Consider the following 19,275-nt stretch of genomic DNA (forward strand, 5'->3'; position numbering starts at 1 on the left):
GAGTTATTTCCAACCTATGTTAAATACCAGTGAGAAGGATGGGAATATTTTTCTTCTTTGGTACAAATGTTGAGTAAAATTTTATAAAAGGATGTACTCAATACAGGTCTTCCCTCAAAGTTTAACTTGAAAGAATCATTAAATCTGAAGAAGCCCACTCACAGTTAAAAAATAACACAGGATTACATACTTTGGCTTTTGAGGGGCTGTACAGAAAAGACTCTTTTATGATTAAAATTAAAATAAACTCCAAGTTAAAAAGAATCCAGAATCACTTTTAAATTCTTATGAAGAAACGAATGAAACATGGCCTATTCCAATCCTACTCATTAGTGTAGTGTTTGCCAGCAACATAGAAGTTTATTAATGATAGTAAGATTCAAACATCTGGTGTCCAGAGAATGTTCACAGCTACTTCTGCCCTTAAGAGAAGTAGAAGAGCAGTTTTAGGTATGGTCTGTCTTTATTCCCAAATCTGAACAATTCTTACACATTCAGACACGTGCGTGACTCAATAGGAACACTTTCCTACTGTTATGCGGAGGCCACAAGTTTCCCTGAGATGGTTGTGTATCACAAGAGGATTCCCAGTTCTAACTCTGGTCAACAGTCTCCAAACAATGCAATAGTGTAAATAGAGGATGTATAAAATAGAAGGTTCTTTCAAAAAGATTTACGGCGTGGTTTTGGAATAAAAAACATCAGCCTTCTTGGTTAAAGGTTGGCAAATGTGTTTTCAACTTTAAAATGTCTGAAATTGGCTCTTTTCTTTCTTGATAGAAGCTGAGTCCAGTGATGTGTTCAACATCTGTGATTCGAGCTCTGTGTCGCCTCAACAACTCTTCAACCCATGAGGATTCATGCTTCCCATGCTATGAGCGTGGGAAAGGAAGAAAAGTCACTGGAGAGCAGTCAGTCAATTAACCTTCCCTATGAACTTTCCATCTCCCCCATTTTAATCAGCCGTGACACCCTGGCTTTTAAATGGCTTATACCACGAGAGTTGTTAGGCATAATCCCTGCTCTTGAGTAGCTCGCTATCTAATACGTACCATGCATGCTTGTTTAATAGATGTATCAAATCTGGGAAAAGTATATGTGGAACAGATGTTCCTCTATTACTTTGGTGCAAGAAACGTCAACAGTATGGGGTTAAAAAATGTTAGAAAACAGAAGCAACAGGCCATGTAGAAAGAATATGGAAATTAGCATAAAGAAACTTGGATTCAAGTCCTGTTTCTACCATTCTCCTACCAGGTAAACTGAGGCAAGTTATTTAACATCTGAATCCTAATTCTCTCACCTGCACCCTCCTTACTGGGTTACTCTGAAGATCAAATGTAATGATGTGTGCAAACGCACCGTACAAACGCTAGCTCTCATCTGAATCAGTTATCTATGTGGTTGCGATGAAGAAAGGATTAGGGCAAGTGGTAAAACGCACTTTCATTTCTGGTGAGGCAGTGAAGTTTTAGCTAATACGAGATCAAAAAAGAATTAAAGCCTTATGCTCTGGCACATGGAAGCAGAGATGGTAGCTAAGGCAGGTAATAGGGATGGAAATCATACATCCATGTGTTGGTATACATTTTTCTGAAAATGGCTACTGGAGAAAGTCAGATGAAGAATATATCCACTGGCTGGTGTGCTATGATTATACTTTAAAGGCATACTTCAATAAAGGTTCATGTACCCTTAAGATATTGTTAGTTGGAAATGGCAAATATAGACGTTTCACATAAAAAGGAACAGACCAATAATTTCCACTTTCCCATTAGCCTCCAATCATCCACTGCCCAAAACTGCTGTTCCACTCAGTCTCCTCCTCTGCAGCAGTCCTCACTCTCTGACTCAATAGACTACTTGGCCAGTAGATATCTGCCATCTGTTCCAGTATTTACAGGAATAAATAAAAAGTACACACAAGGGATCTGTTCTCTCAGGCCAATATCCAGTTAATCCTCAGTCACTATTTCTGTAAGTATGTGTGATACACCTTCAAATAATCCTCTTTCTGGATCACGTTCAATATTTAGTATCTTCTAATTACACTGCCATTATAGAATTTGTTAAACGCTTGTATTTAAGATATCGGTACAATAGCTTTTGGAATGTACAGATGGAAAAGGAACTCAATGCCTAATTCATGGCACTTAACATCACTGTGGTCAGTGAAATGTAAGCGTAAGTCTATTGCTGCCTTTTTTTGCAGGGGAGGGCCCAGAATTCATACATGGATTTAATGGCTAAGCCATACGAAGTCACTACGTTTCGACATTTTGATCTTACTGTTAGTGCTTTTAACAGACAAGAATGATCTTCTCTGAAGATATGTCATCTTAGAGGATCAAATTTAAAACCACCCTATAATGTCGAAGTACATGTATGTACCTGTTATGTTAGATATGACACACACAAACATATTTATGTATCAATGTTTAAGGTAAATTAAAAAAGGTTACTTACAGCACAGCTCTCACTGTTATCAGTCCTGTGAGGCAAAATGAAAGCCAAGGTATCTAGATTTTCACACTGTGAGGGAGTCTGAGATGTATCTTTACAACTTGTTAGCACAATGAAGAAGTGAGTTGGAATCAGAATTTCTTGATTACGGATGATTCTGCTGTTTCTGTAAAATATGGTAATATTCACTTTAAGAAAGAAATAACTATCTCCCTCTTATTGAATATTTCACTCAAGTATATTGTTAATACAATACATCCCAAAATAAAATTCAGTCAAATAATTAAACATACTGTAAGAAGCTAGTTACCATAATACCTCAACATTTTCTGCCAGATGGAGAAAGAAAAAGAATTAGAAGACAGCTAAACACAATCCAAATAATGTGATTTTCTATAGAAATTTATTAAACTTTGGGTTTTGGGGGGTAATTCTACATTAACAAACTGAAATTGAGACACTAAAGAGAAAAATATCAATTTTGAATATGTACAACCAAGACTCTAAAGCATTACTGATAGCCTTTTATATTCTAGGCAGTTATGAACAGAGAGTGAAAGAGAACTGGTCTGGGACTTTTTTATTCTAGATCCTTCAGAGAACCTATGAATTCTCCTATGTTTTACCTGGATCTTCTTTCCTATCCCATAACTTTTTTTTTTTTAATTGAAGCATATTCTCAAAGATGTCCCAAGTGACACTTTTACCTCATCTTAATTCTGCCATTTCCTTTGGTCTCAAAACTAGATTTGTTTGAAATTAAAAAAAAAGACAACCTAGATTTGTTTGGGTGGTATTTTAGCATCTTTCAAAATTTAAGGTAGTGGTATCATTGTTTTTAAACATAATCGTATGTGGAACCATGATACATAAAATAGATGGAAACAGCGCTCTGGTTGAAGCTGTGAATGGGAAAGGTATAAGTTCTCTTCTTTACCTGTTCTACTGCTGTCATCTCTGAGGCATTTACATGGGACCCTTATGCCTCAAGGGATATAGTAAAAACAACAAAAAGAAAAATGTAATTTTACAAACTAAAGTGGTCACAGGTGTATGTGTGTAAACAGCAATCCCTAAATCTGCCTGAGAGAGTGGTTCTCAGAAAGGGGCTGAATCTCAGTGGATGTTTCACTCTCTTTTTCTTACAGTCTGAATAGCAACAAAATTGCTCCCAAAAATCTTGTTAATTATTGTTTTAATAAAGATTAACTAGTCTCTAAAATGTTCTTCCCCTCTCCTTTATAAAAACAGCACCACTGATGGTTTCTCAAGAAGGTCACTGTATCATTCCCCTCCCGGCAGAGTTGGGTAAAAGCTGTGACATTAGACCAGGGGCAACCCTGGGGCACTACTACTTTATAAGCCTTCTGCTTCCTTGACTCAGGGTGCCTCCAGCCACTATATCATATCATTATATGATATATCATTCTTCATCTTCTAATTGGCAGTATGCAAGTTAAGACAGTATCTTAACAACAGCCACACAGAGAGATTTTCAACACTGATGTTATCTTCTTAACAAAGGCAGAGTTCAGTATTTAATAGGAACTACAGAATTATTCATCAGAGCTGAGTGGGCGATAAACGCTACTTTCATCTAAAAAATATTTAACACTGAGCAAAACATCAAAATTAATCAGATATTTCAAGGGGCTTCCAGCGTAATCAGAAATGTCATGTACATAAATATGAACAGTATCAGATAGAAAAGGTTCTGCTGACTCAGCTGGATGGTAATCTCACTTGAGAGCTGTTTTTAAGAGTAAATGAAATACGTTCTTACTGTTTCAGAGTCTCCAAGGAATCATAATGTCCGTCATAATCAAAATCAAAGACGGGACCACTGACAACATTGAGACCATTTCTTTCTTCAGCATACCTTTGCAGTAGGGTGCCATGAAAGTAGTGCCATATAACTGAAACAAGAAGGAAGACAGTATAGTTTCAAAAGAACAAGGTGCCATGTTGTCATGTGAAATAAATCAACACCATGATTCCAAATTAGCATTTGTCATAATTAGGGATAAAGTCAAGCTTGGCCAGAAATACACTGTTCAGCTTTGGCCCTTGGAAGGACTAACCAGCAAATGCTGAATTCAACTCTATTTCAGGCATCCTTAAACATGTGCATTATCATGAAGCTGTGATCACACATTATCATTAAGCATAAAAAGAAATCATGAACACAAACAAGGCGGGTTATTCAAATTCATTGTTAATATCTGAAATTTTTTGAAATACTCAAAAGCATTCTAGATGTAAATTAGAGTAAAAATTTCCTTGTATGCTCTATATTTTGAAATTCTATATGTCACAAAGCATAAATGTGTATTCTTATAAGAGTCAAGTATTGCAATAACTAATAATGATGTAAAATCTATTCATTTTAAAATAAAAAACAATTATCAAGAACTTCGAAATAGTTACATAGTACAACAGACTGAAATTTAATATATGCTAGTAGAACGTATTAGCTATATAACTTAGGAAGAACATTACATACTTTTTCCACCAGAAATGCTTGTAAACACTTAAGTACAAAGCATAATAATAACTATAGGAATATATCCATAAAAACTATAGGAATTTTTTATGTACTGGTATTCTCAAAGTTAAACAAACCTATAAGAACACATCTGATGTTTAGTCATTTAATTTAGAGCATCAGTCTTAGTACATATAAATCATACCTATAATTTAGGGAAATTCATTGAAATTATGAGATATAAGATTAAAATTTTTTACCTTGAAAACTCTGGTACATGGGCACTATATTAGTAATAAGCAATGCTTCAGAATATACTTGACTTGAACCTTTATTTAATTCTACAAAGAAAATAACAAGGTCAACTATTTCATTCTTCACAAATAACACCAGGAATTATACTTTCTCATGGGAGGCATTTAAAAACATCAGCTGAGTATCATCTTAAACTTGTAAAACTTTCCCAGGTACTGGGTCAAGGGGAAATGCAATGTGTTTGGTCGAGTCCCTTGAAAAAAACAAAATATTTGGATCTTTTCTTCTTCAAGATGAATTTATCAATGAAACAGAATCTTTAATATGAAGCTCCCAAATTAAACATATTCAAAGTTTACCTCATTTGCCTTATTTCAACTAAAGTATATAGTGTTAACAATCTTCTTTCCTTAAACTCTCTCAGAGTGAAAAGAAAAAAAGAGAATATCTGGCTTCAGAACAACACCTACTAACTAGAAAAAACATCACAGGATGTCTGCCCCAAAATGCTGTACAAGGCTTCTTTGTATGGACTTCTGGCTTAGACCTGTCTATTTTTATAATGCAATAGCCAAGTTCTGACTTCAGAAGCTTGCTCTGGGGACTCGATTGGATATTGAGTGTATTTGAGCACCTGGAGGCTTCTGAGTTTTGCCTTTTTAGGACAGATTCAAATTGTCTTCTCATTCAGATACAAGTCTGCCACTTGAAAACACAGAACACTTAACTTCCAAAAAAGCCATTCCCTGGGGGCCTTGTATCAGTGAAAGAACAAGCACACTTAGGCTCTCCCTTTACCTAATTCTTTGACAAGTCACATTCTTCTTTTCAAACAACAAAATGATATCTCCTTCCTAAGAACCCTGATGCATCCTTCTGACCTGAGTTTTCCCAAATTCTGTTGAAAAGAAATGCAGAAAAGTGAAGAATGTTCTACCTACAGTGCCTGCACTAAATCCATCACCCTCCAAACAAAAGTAAAAAGGTTTCCAAAACTCAAGTTTTAGACACTTGACAATTTTCCCTAATAGTTCTACCTCCCATTCACAGTTTTCACCAATAAATAAACAAGACGTACACTGCCCCATAAGAAAGAAAAGGAAATGCAAGAGAGAGAGAAGATAAGGGAAAGGGAAGGTCAAAGAGGAAGTGACTTACGTGGTGGGGAAAGGAACCCATAACTCAGTTTAGTGTTATTTTTATAAAACGAACATTTATGGACAGGTCTAAGAGGAATTCGGAGATCCTGGTAAAGACAATTGGAAAAGTCTTCTGTAGAGAAACTATCCTGAAGAACAAAATGAAAAGGACCATCAGGGATCAGCCATACGGAAGGAAAAGAGAGAGTTTTATAAATAGTTAAAGGTGAACCACAACATAAAATCATGGAGTTCTGGCTGTCGGTTCATGTCCTTCACCATTTTCCATTTTTCTGCGAGAGTATTTATTCATCTTGCTTCTAACCGAAGTGTAAGAACTCTTTAAAATATTAGGGTATTAATCATATATGTGCAAATATTTTCCTACTATGTTGTGCTAATTTTGTTTATAATGTTTTTGTCTACTCAGTTTCAAACTTTTGTGTAGTGAATTGCTGATTTTTAGAGATCAGACTCTTTCATATCCAACACAGCCACAACAACAGAAGTAGTGGGGCTTAGGGGGTGGAGAAAAGCCACTGAACAGCAATTCGATATGAAAATCTCAGGAGTAGTGATGACTCTGAATTTTTGCAGCTTTCATTATATAAGAAGACTGAAAATTCAGAGTCCAAGAACACCATAATTAAGGTATTAAACAACAATAAATAGGATGGGGACCTACAAAACACTGGGTAAACTGCTATATACTACAAAGTCAAGTAAAATGTGTTTAAAGTGTTTGAAGATGCTCTTTAAAAATTAAAAATCAAATTAAGGTAAAAACATGTTAATATGTGAAATGTCTGTGTGTATTCAATATACCGAAATTACATATATATACGTCTCCCTATCTTTTTATTTAGCAGTCTTAGTGAGTAGTAACAAAAGCTCTGTTTTTATTTTATTTTATTTTTATTTTTTATTTTATTTTTTTTTTGCGGTACACAGGCCTCTCACTGTTGTGGCCTCTCCCGTTGCGGAGCACAGGCTCCGGACGCTCAGGCTCAGCAGCCATGGCTCATGGGCCCAGCCGCTCCGTGGCATGTGGGATCTTCCCGGACCGGGGCACGAACCCATGTCCCCTGCATCGGCAGGCAGACTCTCAACCACTGCGCCACCAGGGAAGCCCCAGAAGCTCTGTTTTTAAAATCTAACTGCTACAGTCAACTAAGCTCTCTCAAATCCCCTTTCCATCCCTTAAGGGCATCCTATAGCTTGCCAGACATTTTCAGTTTTTGAAAATCTGGTCAGCCTAGTTTAAAACTTCACTTCCAGATAAGATCTAAATCTCATCTCCTCCCCCCATTCTCTTTCTCAAGGCCTATTTCCTTCATCATTTATCTTTCTACCACTGCACCCAAGGGATGAGAGTGAGGCGGAATGGTGGTCTTATTCTGGGATATTTTCCCCTACTTCTTTCAAAGCCAAACTCTTCTAGTCTGGGTGGTAGACAGGATCCCTGACCTTTCCCTGGTTTGGTGTGGGTGTCTTCCTATAGGTGGTATACACAGTGAGGTAAGTGAACTTTAATGGCCTTCTCCATCACTGAGGACCCCCTACGATTTGGGCAGCCAAGGGAGATCCTTGTACTTACACAGATATGTATTTTGAGATAAATTGATTGTAAAACTGAGTTCATTAAATTAGAAATTAGAATCATCAAATATTAAAACTGAGAAAAAACAAAAGCAAGGGAGAAATCCTCACTGCACACCCTCATTTCACAAAAGAAGTTTGCTCTGAGTGTCAAAGTCACGTAGCTAGTTAGCAGCAGAGCTAGAACCAGAATCTAATTTTTCTGACTCTTAGTTCAGTTATCTTCTAATTTGGGAACTGATTACAGAGCCAAAATTGACAGTGAGAAACTATGCTTTCAATGTTTTGCTTAATGATAATATAAAATAACCACACAGAGATAAAGAGGTGACAAATACTTGCATTTCTGTCGACGGTGTAGGCTGTCCAAAGGGGCATCAGGATGTCATGGCTGTAACCACTCACAAACTGGTGCTGGTAAAGCAGACAGACAGTGCTGTTCTTCCAGAGAACTCTGGGTCTTCCATAAGGTAGAGTGCCATGCTTAACGGCCTTCTCTTGGGTCATAGGGGGAAAATGAAACCACCATTCAAACATACTTAGTGTGCATGATATGATAATACATAATGATACACTGATCTAATTCTTTCCTCTACTTAATCCTATTGAAAAATTATTTGTAACTATAAACTAATATACAAATATAATATATATATAATATATATAATAATATAAACTAATGTATAAACTAATTACAAAGAGCAGAACTATAAACAATTTACAATAAAAGGAGTTCACTGCAGTTTTTGCCTATAAAGATTCTGAAAGATCAATGTAATACTAAGATATCACAAGACACTACATGAAATTGCTAGGAATTTCAGCAATTAGGACTTAAATTATATTACTAAAATACTTTAACATTGTCCTTATTACTTATTTTCCAGGATACACTACAGAAGGAAAATTTTCTGGATGATGTGTGTACCTGGAAAGCAAAAGTTCAAAACTGAAATGATGAGACTACACTAAATGAAACAACAATAGTATGTATACCGTTTACTGCCCCTTTTTCCAAGCATCAGATGCTTTTTTAGAGTTCTTTGTATACATCATTGAATTGAATTCTTATAGAGCCCTAAGAATTAAGGTTATATGCCCATTTTATCGATGAGAAAACAGCAATTTATAGGGAGTAAATGCTTTTTCAATGGACATACGGTTCCTAAGCTCATATTCAAACCCATATCTGCTCAGTTCCAAGGCGTCACTTTTCACAACAAAACTTTGCCACCATGGGGCCATCAGAGATTTCTCTAATCTGAACATTTACAGAGATTTTATATAGAGAAGTTCTATATGAATAGAACTTCATTCATATAAATGAATGCAGAACTTCATTCACTCTGCATATATGAATGCATAATTCACCTTTTTATTCCAGCAAGAAAAAGCTGTGAGCCAAGTAACTTGAGGGTCAGAGACTGTGTCAAAGTGATACTAAATATCCACGTTTCATCAGCTGCCTGCATATTCTTAATTTTCATTCAAAAGTTATGAAGAAATAACTTTAGATAAATAAATCAATTTATACTCCCTTATAATTAACTAAGAATTAGGTAAGATAGAAAGCTAATGGGTATTTTAAATGGAAATCTGAGGATCTATTATTATAATAGTGCATAAACCTATAAATATCTTCAAAATCTCAAAACACTCCACTAAGTTCATAAAGAATGATTCAGCTTCCGCTAATTATATTACATGCTGTTTCCACTGTAAACACGCCTTCTTTCCTTGTGATTAATAGTCTAGACTATCAAGCAAAGAAATCTCTCCGGTTCATCAGGTGGTCCTCCATTACCACCTTATTTTGTTGGTTATTCCCAAACAATGACCCAAAACTAATTCTGTGGTTCACATTGTTGAGAAAAAGCTTGCTTCCACATCCCAGGCTCAAGACTAAGCATGCCTTACCTTCTGCCATTGTCAGATTCAACTGTGTCTGAAAATCCACAATTGGCAAAATCTAAAAAATTCATGATACAATTTTTAAGGACTGAGAAACATGCTTTCATTTTGTAATAAATGAATTTTACAGTATTCCACCATAGAACAAAGATAAATATAAAATCATTTTGTGCAAGTGAAAGTTATTTTTTTTGAAGAAGAGATAAAAGAATAGGGATAACAGTTGCAAAAAGACAAAATTGTTAGCATAGCATAACACAAGCCATCGAAAACAAGAATGTACTTGCTGCTTTATAATTCTTATCTCTACTCTAACAGTCTTTATACAAGTCTAAATTAAACCTAAAACAAAATGGAAAGCATAAGATGAACTACTCAAATGTCTATTTTTATGGACACTATCAATTTTGTTCATAACTTGTCATATATTTTCATCTCCTTACAACAACTGTATATTATGATAGGAGTAAAAAAGGAAAAGTGTCATAAATCCATTTCATGCCAAAAACTGATATTTTCCCTCTAAATTTAAAATAGGTTGGGATGTATTTTAGAAAAGGAATATTGTGATTGGTTCATAAAAGACCTCACTGCTAGGATATCAGCACGGATTCTGGGATTCAGGACATTTCAGGACTCAGCTAGACCTCTCCCAGCCTGCAGCCAATTCAAGTCTTGACACAGGGGGATAAAAATAGAGCGAGAGTGCAAACACCCGGAGCAGGAAAAATAAATAATAAGAAGGTCGGCACGTGTCACTGGAATTGAAAATAAATATATGTTTACTCCCACTCATAAATTTTAATTTAATCATTATGTATTTCTACAACATATGCTATGCAGAGGGTGTTAAAAAATCATACCCACTGGGCTAAACTTCTTGGGACTACTTACCGAGGGATCACACGAGCAATCAAGGCTCTCCCTGGGGGCTCTTGTGAAGGGGCACTGGACCAAGGAGCGGAACTCTTTGGGATGCTTTGGGGTATAAACAGGATTCTTTAGAAGGTGGTTAAGGCTTCCATGAGTTCCATTATTAGGAGCTGGTGTCAAATTCAGTAAATCTGCATAATTTCAAGAATGGTAAATAAAGATTTACTTAGAAATTTCTAAACTAAATAAATAGTAGACTGGCACTACGAATTTTATCTTTTAAAGCCAAATCTATTTCAGAGTCCTTAACTCTTTACCTAAAATAAAACTATAACTCTGTCTCTCTTAGGTTGTAGAGTATTTACGACCATGCTATTCTCAATGGAAATACTGATACGCATGCTGTACTTCTCTATAAAAATTTCTAAATTTTAATGTATACAATAAATATAGTTATCTCCTGTTGAATGCTTATTATATGCCGATCAGTATGCTAATATATTTTTCTTACTTAATCCTCAAAACAATTTAATAAGTTACTGTCAATACCTGGTAGATGAGTACAGGCAGGGTCGTTTTACTGCACTTCAGAGACACTGCATTTTTTACAAATTGGTTTGGGGCAACCCCACATTGTCAGATGATGGTTAGCATGTTTTAATAATAAAGTACTTTTCAATTAAGGTATGTACCTTGTTTCTTTAGACAGAAGCTATCGCACACTTAATAGACTACAGTATAATATAAATGTAACTTTTATAAGCACTGGGAATCCAAAAAAATCATGTGACTTGCTTTATTACAGTATTCACTTTATTGCGGTGGTGTAGAACTGAACCCGCGATTTCTCTAAGGTATGCCTGTAACCAGAGTGCTTAGCTCAAGATTTCAAGCTACTAATGTAGTAGACCTAGGATTCAAAACCAGCTCTGTCCAAGTCTAAGACTCACGCTCTTGATAATGATGGCAAACACTTATACACTAAAGCACTTAATATATGCCAGGCACTGTTTAAGTGCTTTAGGATATACTAACTCATTTAAGTATACAGGCTCTCACTAAAATAATTATACTTAGAACATATTTAAGGTTTTACAAATGCCCAGTATTGTCATCAGAAAAAGGAAGTAATATTTAAAATGCAATACTCAACCATAAAAGTACTAATTTGGAAGGTACAGAGTCAACTAAGAACATATTCAATATGTCCTCCTCCACTTCTATAACCCTGATATTGCCATCCATTCAACTATTATTGCTACCAGAGGATTCACCTGTTTTGTCTACCTTTCACAACCCCAAACTCTTTTCTCTGGCTTCCACCCTGATCTGGTTCAACTGTCATTTAATGAAGTCCAGGGCCTGGCAAAGTACTGGGCGCTTGGGATGTACAGACCTCCCTACTCTGAGTGTTGTACCATACCACTGTACAGTCTAGTGGAAGGAACAGGTCAGTCATCAGATGATTAAGTTCTGCACATTTTTTCAATGACTCTAGGTCAGAAAGGTGGAAATACAAGGGTCTGTCTTGCCGTATCATCACTTCCAGAAAGGTGCCCAACATGTGACCTACTTTTGATAATCCTATTCCAGCTCTGTGTTCAGAAGGGAGAAAAGATGCCTGTTCACACTTACCACACATTAAGTTATAGACTTCAATATTTTCAAAGGAGTCAACTTCAATGCCATGCTTGAATCCAGGTCCGTAGCCAATAAAGAGGGCCTACGTTGGCCAGAAAAGAAACAGTTTATCTACTCATTTCAGTTATGTATGGAGCTGGTCACCAAAGAGGTATTTTATATCTTCCCCATTGTACATATATAAACTGGTTATATTAAGGTAAGTGGAAAAATACTGTGCCCAGTGGACTTTCTAGGATATTATTTTAACCCCTGTTGTACTTTTAATCCAAGGACATCTAGGTTATTTTTCTTAACTGCATTATAATTCCTAACGTGACAATCAGAACAGAATGATGATGAAATCTTTTTTCAACTGTGAAATGGGATCTAAATCTCATTCTTCCCACCACACACAGTGCCACAGGGATCAAATCAGAAAATTATTATGAGTATATTTTGAAATTTTTAAAGTGCTAGGTAAATGGAAGGCATTATTATTTTGGGGGCGGCCGCACTGCATAGCTTGTGGGATTTTACTTCCCTGACCAGAGATTGAACCCAGGTCCTCAACAGTGAGAGCACGGAGTCCTGACCACTGGACCACCAGGGAATTCCCGGCATTATCTTTATTTAAAACATAACTATGATATCTTTTCACCTATTAAATTACTGGCTTTCATTTACTGTGGAGCAACATTCTTAATGAAGCACAAATACATACAAAATAATTACTAGAAATTTAGTATGAGGCATAAGTCACATTCATAAAACATGAATATAAATATTTAACAAAATTCTATTAATTTATTTAATGTCCAAAGTAAAACAGCTACATGAAATTATAAGCTTCATTAATTCTCATTCAAGACATACAATGACAGTCTATGATTTTTAAGTCTAAAACTTTATATATCAGTTTTTTTCTTCAGATGTAAACTATAATTTTTACTGTATAATAGGTTTACTCACTTGCATATTTGAAAATGCATTGTCAGAGCCGTGAAATCCACCTCCACAATATTTCCTTTCTGAAGGATTCCTAATTTTCACATAATATAAATTAACAATGTAAAGTCCATTCATAAAGCAAAACTGACAATCATGACATTATTTCCATTAATAAGGAGTAACTATTCTTTAATATTTTTCTTTAATATTTTTGTACATTTTTTAATATTCTTTGATAAAAAATAAGTAACTATTGTTAAGCAAATCAAAAAAAAAGTAAATAAAACCACTTGTCTTTGAAAAGCATTAAGGGACAGCCACCTTTATCTTTCATTTTGTAGACAAATCGATTATAAGCAATATGGTATAAAGGAGAAAACCATTAGCATGGTTTTGAACCCTAACCATACTATTTACTCAGCTGTGACTTTGGCGATTTAATTTTCTTCTCATGGTTTCAATTTGTCATGCTGGGTTTATAAAAATTAAATGGTTTGTACTAAAGAAGTGCTTAGAACACAGTAGATGCTCACTAATATTAGTTCTCCCATGAAGGTAAGGACCTCCTCTCCTTTCATATTCTTTTTCTAAACACTGAAAGCACAGCTCTCTAATAAAGCAGAGACAGTGCAATTCTGTTGACTGAATTCTGGTTCCCTGCTTAGGTTTTGCTGGACAGGGGTATTTATCATCCCTGGCTTCCTGGCAACCATACAGAATTAATGATCAAGTTTCGAGATATTAACAATACGAACCATCCAAATAATTTGCTGAACACACCAATAAACTGAGGTTTATTAATGGACTAGTATAACAAGAATGAAAAAACAGCTTTGTCTAATGAAGACGGTAATGGCTCATTATTAGAAAGAGTTTTGCCAATTATTTGTTAGACTCTGAAGGTATTATTAGGCATAACTAATAGGCAGAACTATTAGGCAGAAGAGATACAACGGCAAGTGGTTACACAAATGTGGAGCATAAGAAATAATCAAGACGGATGTGAGGGGACAGAGCAGTGGTTCTCAGCTGGAGGCGACTCCCCTCCCCAGGGGACTTCAGGCAATGTCTGCAGATATTTTTGGTTGTCACAACTACAGAAAAGGTGTTTTTTCATCTAGTGAGTAGAAGCCAGGGATGTTTTCAAATATCCCACAACAGACAGGACAACTCCCCAACCACAAAGAATTATCTGATCCAAAATGTCAATAGGCCAAGGTTGAGAGACCCTGGGATAGAGTGAAGAGAATCATATTTGTAGTTTTCATATAACGACATCATTGGAAAGGGCCCAATGGTTACCTTGAATTACTATAAGATCAAGCTAAGTTTACCTGGGAGATTGTCAGAACTTACAATGCAAGTTGCCACTGAGGGTCCAAATAGAATGTCAAGGGCTCAATCCTGTCACTTTTGGCAAAGTGCAAACGCTTGGGTAAGAAATGTTTCAGGTAAGGTTTGAAGTGCTGGTTTGGTTCCTGGCACTGAAATTGTAGAAGGCAAAGAAAAACCATTATTTCCATATTTTCTTAAGTGTAAACTTCCCTTGAAATTGCTTTCTAACTCCATATGAATTTTTTCTCACAAACATTTAATCAGTATGCCCAAGAAGTCACAGATGCAAATAAACTGAGTTCTCACTACCTATATAAAGTACAAGTTGAATATTCCCAACTACTGAATATTCTTATTTTTCTAGAAAAATCATAATTATTACATAAGAGTCCCAGGATGCTTAGACTGAGTCACTCGTTTACCTTTGTGTTACTACTGATGATCATATTTTCAAATGCTCTTATAACAATTTTAAGAATTTTCTTTAAAATTGTAAGAATTTTCTATCAAGTAAAAACACGTAGTATAGATAAATCAGCACTAGGACAAAAGCTGATTTTAAAAAATAGGCATAAGAAAGACTGGTAGAAAATACATCATAATGCTAACAGTGTTTATGGTAGTACAGCTATAGGGCTTTCCCTTCTATTGTTTTCAGTTATTTCTTGTACTGTCATATAAATTTAACAATATCAATAAATAAATTTTAAAAACCTACATTATTGGGGTATGTCCTTAAAGATCTTTAAAAACTACAGAGCATTTAAATGTTGGCCCAGATACTCAAAAAATCAGATTAAATTCTACAATCCCAAGAACAAATACTGAAACTTTCTTCTAAATATATTTTATACAAAACTAGTAATAACAAAGTAATGGGGGAAAAAAGATACTCACAGAAAGATTTTTGGCAATGCCTTCATAATTAACTGAAGGGGGGCAAAGATAAGAATTAATAGTTGAATGGTATGCTACCATTAGAAATAAAAATAATACAAAAAATATATAATGTCAGACTCAAACCCTATATTTAAATACCAAAGCTGGTTTCAAACAGATCATTTAAATCAGGGGTCCCCAACCCCCAGGCCACGTACCGGTACCGGTCTGCGGCCTGTTAGGGACTGGGCCACACAGCAAGAAGCGAGCAGCGGGCTAGCGAACAAAGCTTCATCTGCCGCTCCCTGCCGCTCCCCATCGCTCCCCACTGCTCGCATTACTGCCTGAACTATCCCCCCTCCCCATCCGTGGAAAAATTGTCTTCCACGAAACCAGTCCCTGGTGCTAAAAAGGTTGGGGACCAATGATTTCAATTATTATATATTAGCCATTGACAGGAATTAGACAGATCTTTAGGAACCACCCAACCTCCACTACCACCATGCCTGTGAAATTACGTCCCATTGTTAAGTGAAAAGGCAAGTTATAGAACATCAGTTTATCCATCTGTCATTCATATGTGTGTCCATTCATCCATCTGCCTGTCCATCTGCCTATCCATCCATCCATCTATCTATCTCTCCATGCATCCAAATATCTATCCATCCTTCCATCCACACATCTAGATCCTGTATAATGTCACTTTGTAAAAATAAAAATGAATGTGTTTTACATATACATGGCAAATACCTGGGAAGACACATCCCAAATCTAAGTATTTATCTCTCGAGAGAGGAACTGAGCTGTGAATTAGGGGGATTTAGGGTGGAAAACTGTTACTTTTTACATACTTTGATATTCAAGGATAATTCCAGAATTTCCAAATAAGGACATAGGGGGATTTAGAAGTGAGGGCAGGTAGAAGAGTTCTGAAACTGAATTTTCACAGCAAGCCCACAGTGTACTTACTTAGTGTACTCTGTGATGGAAACAGTAGCTGCCTAGCTCCCTACGATTCTTTTAGCTATACTTTACATAAGTTTGAGAAAATTATCCAGATAAAAGAATATGTACTCTCTATATATTTTAATGTGTGAGTGTAGATACAGAGATACATAATTTTTACTTGAAATTGGGAAACTTAGGGGCCTAATTGAGATAAGGGTGTGCGTGGCTTAGCCATTCTATCCTAAACATCCCTGGGGACTGCCATTGCCTGTATAGTTTTATAACAGGTTTTATAACGATCATGTACTACTTTAAAAAATTGTTTAAACACTAATTCAAACTTGTTATCGTACAAGTTAGTGTCTGTGCTCTGGGTTACTATGTTAATATATTTGCATAACTATTTTCCTGCAGGGAAATCTACTTCTTCTCATGAATATTCAACAGTATCTACTGAAACATATAGCACTGCATATACCCAAACCTAATCCAATGCTGATGACTGCCAGAAAAGCTCTTTTCTCTTTCCATTTCAAAGGTAATTGTAACAAAAAGATAAACAAAAACTGCCCTTAGTATTTGCGAATTACCAAGGATGGTAATCAAAAAGAGGGGTATAATAGAGGTGTAATCAGTTCTGAAATAGGCTTGACTTTCAAAAGAATGAATATTTAAAATTTCTTGGTAGTTTAGTTTGAGTACAACATGGGGTCAAGAGAGAATGTGAAATTTCTTCTTCTCTATTCAAAAAACACATTCTCATTGTTTTTTGGAATAGTTTAAGAAAGTCATTTCTGAGAATAGAAATTAGTTGCTTATAGAATTAATCATCTCTGCCAGCATTCCTCCTCATAATGGAATATTATCCTATAATATCTGTAAATTATTTTAATGAAATGACATTAATTAAAGTTCAATAAATGTAGTCGAACTTTTCTCTTAAGTTTTTATTTTTCTAGTACAAGTAATCTTGAACCCAACACAAGCAAAAGACACAACGATAACATAAAATTGTACCAAGTTCATCAAATAATATTCTTAGCCATGAATAACAGATAAGCGGTTAGACTTGTGCCCTCACATCTAGTTCCATAAAATCCCTTGGGTGCAGAAGATCAGCCCTGGAGATTTAATCATGAAAAGGAAATTAACTGATCCTCTTTAATTTAGAGACATAATGATTCTGAGGGACGTGTTGTGAATATAATCATATTCAAAATTAGCATAGAGATATACTTACATGAATAGTATTTATCTGGTACATCAGAGGGTCTCAATCGAGCTGCAGGTCCATATATAACTTTAACATTTTTAATATCCCCCAGATATTTACTCAGATACACATATTTCTTACAACTGCCTTGTTCCATGCCTAGGAGAAAAAAAATCCCCAAATGTGTTACAACTTTAATAAAAAACATTTAACATGTAGGACAGAATTTCTTTCCCTTCCAGAATTTAAATCAATAAACATGAGGTCAGCACTCATGACAGCTGAACATCTAATAGGTAAGACACAGAATTTCATGTATATCTACCACGTCACTTAAAAAAAAATCTTTTCCCTTTCCTTCATCCAAAATTAGTGTTTCTTCTTATTTATATATTACAGTAACTTTATGTGAGTGATGAGGAATATCACAGTTTTAGACTGAATATGAAAGCGTAGTTACTTTCTCAGAATCACCTAGCATATTAACTATGAGTATAAAACTCTCAACCTCATTCCAGGACTGGGGGCTTCTTTAGGATACAGCTTCTTAGGACTGTTTCTAGAAATAGTTTTCAGTAATTATTTCTGAAGCAAACAATAATAACAACAACAAAAAACAAACAAAAAGAACCTCTTTCCTATTTTCTTGTATATACATTGCTTTTACAGTCCCAAGGCTATACACATACATGTTCTAAAGGTCACAGTAAGTAAAAGTTAACTTAAAATATTGCCAAAATTAATACATACTGCTTTTAAAAGTCAGCTTTCTCATGCTAGAGAAAACAGAAGCAGCACATAATAATCTATTCAAATTACACCTAAAATTTTTAGAGTAGATTTACCAAAATTTAATATTAAAAAATTTGTTTTAACTCTCCAAGTTCCTGGTGTAAGCCCACCCCAAATCAGGAGATGAGTGCATTGTGGTTAATAGGCTCTTAGGTTTCTGTGAATTCTACGTTTCACTTGTGATTTATATTTAATGTAGTATTTTCTAAAGGCTTTCTACAAGAAATCACATTTAAAAGAAAGAATTAACTACAAAAGTCAGGGGAAATAATAAAACAATAATCAATCTAGTAAACTTCTGGGGGCACCATTTAACCTGAAGGAAAAATGATGCAAATTCAGGTTACCATGATCTGAGATAAGGATGAGGTTCAAACATCTATGCAAGTTCAACTCTTTTAGACCATCCATCAGCATGCCAACCATGTTGTCAACCCTCTGCAAAGCTCTGATGACCTAAGAAAGGGAAACAACCTCACGTCATGCAGTTAAAAGTATTCATGAAATGCTTCTTATAGTTCTATGTACTTAATTTTTTTTAATTAAATTAAAATTCTAGGAATACAGCCCATTGTTTCCATACAAACTGTATTATTTTGTATATGAATATCACAAGGACACAGAATGGTGTATGATTTTGGCAAATTACCTCTGGCTCTTCTCTCCTCCTCTCTCCGGGCAAAACCACGGGAGGCAAATTCTTGTGCAGTTTTGCCTGTGTCTTCGGTACCATATCAAAACAGTCTAACCTTTATCTATAGTCTGTGTATTTCACTGTATTATGAAACGAGCTCTTTCAACATGGTCTTTCT

The 19,275-nt window shown here is 35.4% G+C and overlaps 1 protein-coding gene across 1 annotated transcript in view; it reads right to left on the reverse strand.

Moving 5' to 3' along the window:
• Positions 1 to 701: 701 nt before the first annotated feature.
• Positions 702 to 19,275, reverse strand: part of ENPP1 (ectonucleotide pyrophosphatase/phosphodiesterase 1) — a 65,353-nt gene continuing 46,779 nt past the window's right edge. The window contains exons 12-25 of the mRNA XM_065888627.1: positions 18,811 to 18,919; positions 17,699 to 17,830; positions 15,529 to 15,560; positions 14,653 to 14,780; positions 13,318 to 13,387; positions 12,361 to 12,448; positions 10,747 to 10,916; positions 9,859 to 9,910; positions 8,284 to 8,438; positions 6,362 to 6,491; positions 5,209 to 5,289; positions 4,247 to 4,379; positions 2,467 to 2,629; positions 702 to 872 (exon numbers count right to left, since the gene is read on the reverse strand). Of these exons, the coding sequence (XP_065744699.1) occupies positions 702 to 872; positions 2,467 to 2,629; positions 4,247 to 4,379; positions 5,209 to 5,289; positions 6,362 to 6,491; positions 8,284 to 8,438; positions 9,859 to 9,910; positions 10,747 to 10,916; positions 12,361 to 12,448; positions 13,318 to 13,387; positions 14,653 to 14,780; positions 15,529 to 15,560; positions 17,699 to 17,830; positions 18,811 to 18,919 (1,614 nt within the window). The remainder of the gene's footprint in view (positions 873 to 2,466; positions 2,630 to 4,246; positions 4,380 to 5,208; positions 5,290 to 6,361; positions 6,492 to 8,283; positions 8,439 to 9,858; positions 9,911 to 10,746; positions 10,917 to 12,360; positions 12,449 to 13,317; positions 13,388 to 14,652; positions 14,781 to 15,528; positions 15,561 to 17,698; positions 17,831 to 18,810; positions 18,920 to 19,275) is intronic.

Source organism: Phocoena phocoena, chromosome 12 (assembly GCF_963924675.1).
Source record: "Phocoena phocoena chromosome 12, mPhoPho1.1, whole genome shotgun sequence".
Taxonomy (NCBI): domain Eukaryota; kingdom Metazoa; phylum Chordata; class Mammalia; order Artiodactyla; family Phocoenidae; genus Phocoena; species Phocoena phocoena.